The sequence below is a fragment of the Adiantum capillus-veneris genome, chromosome 26, assembly GCF_014529385.1.
Source record: "Adiantum capillus-veneris isolate H3 chromosome 26, ASM1452938v2, whole genome shotgun sequence".
Classification (NCBI taxonomy): Eukaryota; Viridiplantae; Streptophyta; class Polypodiopsida; order Polypodiales; family Pteridaceae; genus Adiantum; species Adiantum capillus-veneris.
Genome location: NC_140956.1, coordinates 103,704,385 through 103,712,028, shown reverse-complemented (window position 1 = coordinate 103,712,028; position 7,644 = coordinate 103,704,385). Strand labels below are relative to the sequence as shown.

Here is a 7,644-nt window from a genome sequence, read left to right as displayed (position 1 = left end):
CTGGTGGTCTCATGCTTGAACTATTGGTGGAAAAGGCTCTTAATAAGGTGCAAGCAACTCCATCACCTCTAACATCATCAAGGGCAGTGTATAATGCTATCATGGGCATTCCCATGCCTATTAATATAGTAATTTTCAATAGTGAAAAGAGGACAGTTTGTGCCTGTGCAAAGAGATGAGTGATAGATATGGACACAAGAACTTGTAGCAACGATTCTAAGTACAACTATGTCACTTGGAATTAGCAAATCGATCAGAACATGAGCCACACCATAATGACTTATTGCAAATGTTGGAGCAAGAGGTTTATGACACAAAGTGGGTAATTTGGAGGATAGGGACCATAGGTAGGGTAGAGTACAATAATTGGAATGCTGACAAGAAACATAAACATTGAATGAGGCTAGAAGATGCGACCTCATGCTTTTGTAGTCATTTCCAACCATTTTTAGGGTGAAAGGAGAAGTTTTGCTACTTTTGCAAATGAAATGTGAGGCATACATGGAGAATCATTGTAAGCATCTGCCATCCACCAAAGAAAACTCCATATGTTTGGCCTATTGCAAAGAGAACCAATCTTTTTTTGAAGGAATCATATGAACTAGTAAGAGCTTGATTGGACACTGGAGCACCTATGTAGGGATTGCTTCCCAAATAATTCATGTGTCACGTCATCACAACGACAATGGGGAGTATTATCCTTCTCAATTGGGAGTATCAAAGGCGACATAAGTTAAAACTATGCATCATTAATCATGTATGCAAAGCTCATTGGCAGCCACGTTGTAGTAGAGGGACAAAAGAAGGTTTCATGTCTGAGCCCCAAAAGATCACATTAGTAGCAATAGAAAAAATGTTGGCATGTTCACCCGATAAATTTCAAGCATTGTGGCAAAGGAAGTATGTTGTCTCCCTTGCAAGCACATGTACTATCAGGATAAGGGTCTTGTGGGCAAGGCCCAACCGGTGGCCATGTGGGAAAGGGCCCTTTGGAAGGGCTGACCACTTGGATGGCATGCAATTCAGGGGCTTAAGTAGCAAGGGCTATATCAGGATAGGCATACTGATCTCCACCCAAAATGTTCTTAAAATAGCCCTTGCCACTAAAGCCTTTGAATTGCATGCCATACAAGTGGTAACGTGTCCAAGAGACTTTTCCCACGTGACCGTCAGTTGGTGGGTCTTGCCCACAGGACCCTTTTCTTGACATGTATTTTGTATATTTGATTGTTTTTGGCCAAGATGTGGATACCAATATGCACATCCGTCAAGCATGTGTTCCTGAGGCCACCATCAAGGATATGCTTATAAATCGAGAAAGACCATCCCCACGAAGTAGAAGGGCTTTGGGTTTCTTGGTGCTTCAAATTTAGTGGCTTTTTGAATGATGTAGTAAATTTTGCTAACAGCCTTTGGTGATACAAATAACAAATTGAAATTTATGTATGTGATGTTATATATACCTATACATAATTTTTGTGCATTTCATTTCATATGTGCATCTATTTTTGGTTGAATTATTGATTTCATTTGATTTGGATATGTACATTCCCATTGCATTCCCAATCCCCAACTACTTTCTTTTCACCACTCGCTCCCTAAGTTTAGAAATCTTAGGTTGGCTTGTTGCTCTTTGCTCGCTCAATGACCACACCCTATTGCCTCCATATGTGAAACTTAGCCAAGAGAAATGGCCCAAAATTGAAATAGGGTTAAGATGACCAAGGTTCCTTATGCACATGCTGTTGGTTCTTTGATGCATGCAATGGTCGTGACTAGTATAGATATTACCTTTGTAGAGGGAGTTGTTCCTTATGCACATCATGTTAGTTCTTTGATGCATGCAATGATTGGGACTCGTGTAGATATTACATTTGTAGAGGGAGTCGTTTGCAAACTTACGACAAATGTTGGCAAGTGGCACCGCAAGGAAGTGAAAGGTATGATGGGATATTTGAATGGTACAACGGAGTTGTGCGTATGCTATGGAGATAAATAAGCATGTGTAGGTGGTTACACAACTGCAAATTATGTAGGAAATGTAAACAAAAGGTCTATGTCAGGTTATATCTTTAAGTTTAGAGGTAGTGTTGTTTCATGGAGATCTTGTTTGCAAGATCGCAAGATCGTATATCTCAATCTACCACAGAAGCAATGGAGGCTTTTACGTCAAAGGCCACAATTGCTGCACCTAGACTGTATGTCCTCCTCCTCTCTCTCTCTCTCTCTCTCTCTCTCTCTCTCTCTCTCTCTCATGTATTAAGGTGGCGGTGGTACTTCCATGGACTTTTTTAGAGTCCATTGTTTTTGGGTGGAATGGGGCCATCCTCTTAGGGAGGATGCATACCAAACTGGTGTCCTAACTTGTCCTAGGAAGGGACATCTTCTCAAAGATTGCCCTACTGTTTGCAACCCCATCACCGTGTAGCAAACATTGTGACAACCATATATTTTGAGCTCCTTCTTCTTTACTTGTGACTATTGGAGCGTGACCTCAGGCCTTTGCTGCACAATCGATCTCCAAGCCACCCCGGCCACAAAGGCGGTGGCCGGCATCTATGTGTGACATGAACCTTATTTGTGTCCATAGTGGACCGAATACTAATAATAAAGAGGGAGGTTTCTCTTCACATTTGGACGACAACCCAATGACAGTTGGGGGTTGTGCAATGTGATTTACGAGAGATGAGAGAGTGGTGTGCACGTGTGTGTAGAGAGAGAGAGAGAGAGAGAGAGAGAGAGAGAGAGAGAGAAGCAGAGGTGAGAGTTGTAGAGAGATGGTAATGTGATTGTTGAGAGCGAGTGGGGGTGATTTGAGCGAGGTGCTGGCCCGCTGGAGGGATGTACCGTGTGTGTGTGGGGGAAGAGTATAGAATCAAGTCAGGCTTGGGCTAGGCCTACAGAAAAGTCGAGAAATCATTCTTCACAAACTGAAGGAATTGCGAGTGCCTGGCTGCGGGGCCAGAGAGAGAGAGAGAGAGAGAGAGAGAATGTACTATGCACTGATGCAGTGAGTTTCCTAACTTTCCTTGTGTGAGAAAAGAGAGAGCATCATCGGTCATCAGGGGGGGTCTCTGGGCACAGGGTGTTTCTTTTTCACGCCGTCCGCATTCCAGCTGTGAAGCTTTAGAGAGAGAGTGTGGTGTGTGCAGACTCCAGAGTGTGGTGTGGCTATGAGAGCGCATGCAGGCGTGATCTTTGCTCATCATTTTCTTCATCATTATCGTCTCCATCGGGAAGTGCGACCCTTGGCTCTTCTTTGTCTTTGAGAGCTGATTGCAGTGTGCCCATTTCACTCTCTCTTCTGGAATCAGGGCTCTCTGCGGCGTCCGTGCCTGAGTCTTCTGTGTCTAGTGTGTGATAGAGGAGAAGGGGAAGGGACTTTCAACGGAGTATTTTAAACAGAGGATCGTGTCTCGTGAGCATTTTGGAGCGCCTTGAAAGTTTCTCCCAACGCACTGGCACAAACACACATACAGACAAAGCAGCGACATCGCTACTTTTTGTCCACCATTTTATCTCCTTGCCTTTTCCTCACATTTTGCGTAGGCCTCTACACACACCCACACTACTTTTTGTGGCGCTTCTTCCTCTTTGAATCTGGTCCTTTTGGGTGAGTAATAGTCAACTGCTTTGTGGATTCCACACATACCGAGCAGGCAATGCCTGTTTGCCATGAGGCACATGTGCAGATTATGCTTGGCGTGTGCAAGCATGGCCGATATCACATCGTCTGCAGTTGTTGATCCATGCATTCGCATTTGATTTGTGGAGAAAGCAAATCTATAGCAGTAGCAGTATCTCTCCTGTTTGCTTTCTGTGGAGTTCTGAAGAACACGGTTACATCGACAATGCTTTTGGTGTCGCATTGACCTACCAGAAGCTTTGTCTGCTTTCTGCCCTAAGTCTGTTACCAAGAGCTGGTTCTGAAGCTTCTGACGTGCTATGCCCCCCTGGAAGATAGTGCAGACAATCTGACACACGGTGGGGGTTTCTCATTGTCCTGCGATCTTGATATTTGGCAATGAATAAGAACAGAGATCTGCCAAAGAACAGGACATTGTGATGAGAGTTGTGCCGTTGTGCTGCTGGATTTGGTCTATGAAGTGGAACATACCCTGCCTCTGAATACCCCTCTTTCAGGTCATTGGAGCGAAGAGTTTTTGGTTGGAATCACTGCTCCAGATCAACAAAGCTTTTGTAATTTCTCGGCTTCTCAGACTCTGTTTTTGCTGTCTGCGCCATTTGCTGGAAACACCCTACTCTCAAAGACAGTCGTTCAATGCCTTTCAAGAGTCTAGTTCGTGATCTCAAAGACATAAAGGAGAACATTGGTAGCATCTCACGCAGGACTTTTGACCTAAAGCTGTCTCAAAGCAGGAGAGTCCGCTCTCAGAGCGGGATCGTGGATGCAACCATAGTTGCGACTGACGATTTTGGTGAACAGGGTTGTTGGGCTAACCTGCCTCCTGAGCTTCTTAGAGATGTTCTTCAAAGGGTGGAGTCTGCGGAGGGCTCATGGCCGGCCAGGAAGGATGTTGTGGCTTGCTCTGCAGTCTGCAAAACCTGGAGAGAGATAACCAAGGAGCTTGTTAAAACCCCGGAAGAGTCTGGGAAGCTTACGTTTCCCATTTCTCTGAAGCAGGTGAGAGTCAGCTGGACCTTGTCAAAGATGTCCTTTTTAGGTAGAAGGTCCTGCCGTAACAGCTATCTGCGCGTATGTGGCATTGTGTGGGAAGTTTGCTCTTATGGGCGTATGTGGCATTGTGTGGGCATGAAAAGACTTATAAACAAGTCACTTGCATCTGTGGTTTGTGATCTGCTTAGAGAACAGGCTTGTGTATCTGCTATGTGGCATCAAAAACCTTTTGATATACGGAAATCACATCTTTCTCCGGTTTTTTGTTGTGCAAAGCAGAACTGACTGTTATGTGCTTTTCTTAATGCATGTAACATTGGGATGCAGCCTGGTCCTCGGGAAGGTCCGATGCAATGTTTCATAAAGAGGGACAGGGCCAATGCGACATACTATCTATACCTTGGCCTCTCACCAAGTGAGTGCCTTATGACCCTTATTTTTGTAGGGCGTGACCTTTTAAAGAGACAGTTTCTTTGTTCACAATGTGCCCACCTTCATTGAGTATTGAGTTTGATTCACATGCATTGATATTTCGTTCCCTCTTTTGCAGCCTTGCTTGTAGAGAACAGTAAGTTTCTCCTTGCAGCCCGCAAGGTCAGACGAGCCACAAGTACAGATTTTATTATTTCCCTGAATGCAGATGACATGTCTAGAGGAAGCAACAGTTATGTTGGCAAATTGAGGTTAGTGGGAATGTTATTTACCTACATTTTTTGAGTTCTTTGTTTCTGTAAGAAATTTGACGCGAATCGAGGTTTTTCTAATCGAGTCTTCATGTATCTATCAAATATACAAGGTGTGGATGCAAGCTTAACGGTCAAAAAAGCACAGCGTCTTTAGATTTAAGTTCTTGAGAACATTCAGACAAGCATGTCATGGATATTTGGGGACAACTTGTTTATGTTAGATTTCAAAAATCGCTTGAATACTGTGGTGGGCTCAGGTTGATTCTTGTAACCGCAGTGGCAGCATTTAGATGTCTCTTGCACCATAATTGCTATTGTCCTGTCATGGTTATTACCTGAGAGATTCATTTTATGAGTCCAAAAATGTGCAGGCATTACAATTTAAGAGCAATCAAGCTTCTGCCTAAATCTGATTTAGTGTATTGCCAGCTGTTTTCCATTGTAATTGCTAATGTCCTATCATGGTTACCTGAGACATTTATTTTCCGAGTTCAATATTGCTCAGGCATTACATTTTACAGCAATCAAGGAATTGCTTAAATCTGTCAGCTCGATCATTGCGTCAGGAATAGATTTTTAAAGATTACCTATAGTGCAAGTGGTGTCATCAAGCATGACTGCACTTGTTGGCTTTTGACAGGTGTTACTGTGGTTTTCTCTTGGTCCATAGTTTTGGTTTGGCTATTGGGTACTGATGAGTAGGTGGGGATGCTGAAGTAGTATACCATCTACGATGGAGCTGATGGTTATGTTGTTTTGTGGAGGACCACTAAGAGTCGATGATTTGCACCTTTCTTTGAACGTCCTGGTTTCATTTATGCATATACATATATTTGTGTCATCAATATGTGGTGTCCTATCTGTTCCTCTTGTAATTGTTGGTCTGTTTTGAGCAAAACTTACAGCATTTTCTGATACGAGGTTTAATCGCCATTGTTATCAAGGGTTGGCTCATGGGTGTTTTTTCTTTGACTATTTGTAGGTCTAATTTTCTTGGCACAAAGTTTACTGTGTACGACAGTCAACCTCCCCACAGTGGTGCTGTTGCATCGACCAGTCGAGCTGGAAGACGAATTGGGTCCAAACAAGTGTCTCCAAAGGTCCCTGCAGGCAGTTATAATGTAGCTCACATAGCATATGAATTAAATGTGCTGGGGACAAGGGGCCCAAGGCGCATGCAATGCACTCTGCATTCTATCCCAGCTTCTTGTCTAGAAGTTGGTGGTAGTGCTCCTATGTACATGGAGCTGCCGCTGAGTGGTGGGGATGACAGTACAACATCCTTTTCTAGACCGTTGTCAGATATGAGTCTCTATGACTTAGATTTTGGGAGTAAAACAGAGAGCAAGTTTGCTCCCTTGGTATTGAAAAACAAATCACCTCGTTGGCACGAGCAGCTTCAGTGCTGGTGCTTGAATTTCAGGGGCCGTGTAACAGTTGCCTCGGTAAAGAATTTTCAGCTAGTTGCAGCTCTTGAGCCCAATCAAGCGGTTCCACAAAGTGAGCAGGACAAGGTATTGGTGCAGTTTGGCAAGATCGGCAAGGACATCTTCACAATGGACTACCGCTATCCTCTCTCTGCTTTCCAGGCTTTCACAATTTGTCTTAGTAGTTTTGACACTAAGCTGGCATGTGAATAGATTTTGCCACCACAAGTCTTTGGGGGCAAGCTTTATCCCTTGTGCATTACCGAGCGTAGTGTGGCTCAAGTGACTGTAAGTCCTTTTCCTCCTCTTCATCATATGGGTCTTGAGGACATACTAGATGCTTTGTATCCTTCAGTTGTATCCCATTGCGAATGTCTGTGCACACTAGCTTTTTGAAATGACTCATTAACGCCAACGTATACATTGTATCCTTCAGTTGTTTTCCATTGCGAATGTCTGTGCACACTAGCTTTTTGAAATGACTCATCACCGCCAACGTATACAAACACTTGATGCAAGTGCTCTGACTCTTAGGTTTTGTCCTGTTGTATTCAGAACACTACTGCTTTTTGGTGCTGATTTCGTACCCGAGTAAGTGGGGAAGTGCCTCTTCAATTGGGTTTCTAGTGGATATTCTTTTTTTGCAGGGTTTGCATTTTTTATTAACTTGATGGATGGATGATGAATACAGATTATTGCACGATTGGACCTGGATTTTTTTTTTTTGGCATCTAACCTATCAGGACCTTCTTGTTTTCAAGATGCTGGCCATATGATTGTTTCCTTTTTATGTTTGAGTTTATATGATATGTGGGGGTTAAAGGCACTGATTATAATTGTGGGGGTTGTTAAATTATGCATTCAAGTAAGCATATGGAGTTTAAGATTATCT

The 7,644-nt window shown here is 43.4% G+C and overlaps 1 protein-coding gene across 1 annotated transcript; it reads left to right on the top strand.

The window, feature by feature from the left end:
* Positions 1-3,084: 3,084 nt before the first annotated feature.
* LOC147423930 (tubby-like F-box protein 6) lies at positions 3,085-7,329 on the top strand. Its single transcript, XM_086500943.1, has 4 exons — positions 3,085-4,645; positions 4,967-5,054; positions 5,190-5,322; positions 6,308-7,329. Exons 1-4 carry the CDS (start codon positions 4,283-4,285, stop codon positions 6,963-6,965), a joined length of 1,242 nt encoding a protein of 413 aa, XP_086357069.1. The 5' UTR covers positions 3,085-4,282; the 3' UTR covers positions 6,966-7,329.
* Positions 7,330-7,644: the final 315 nt, after the last annotated feature.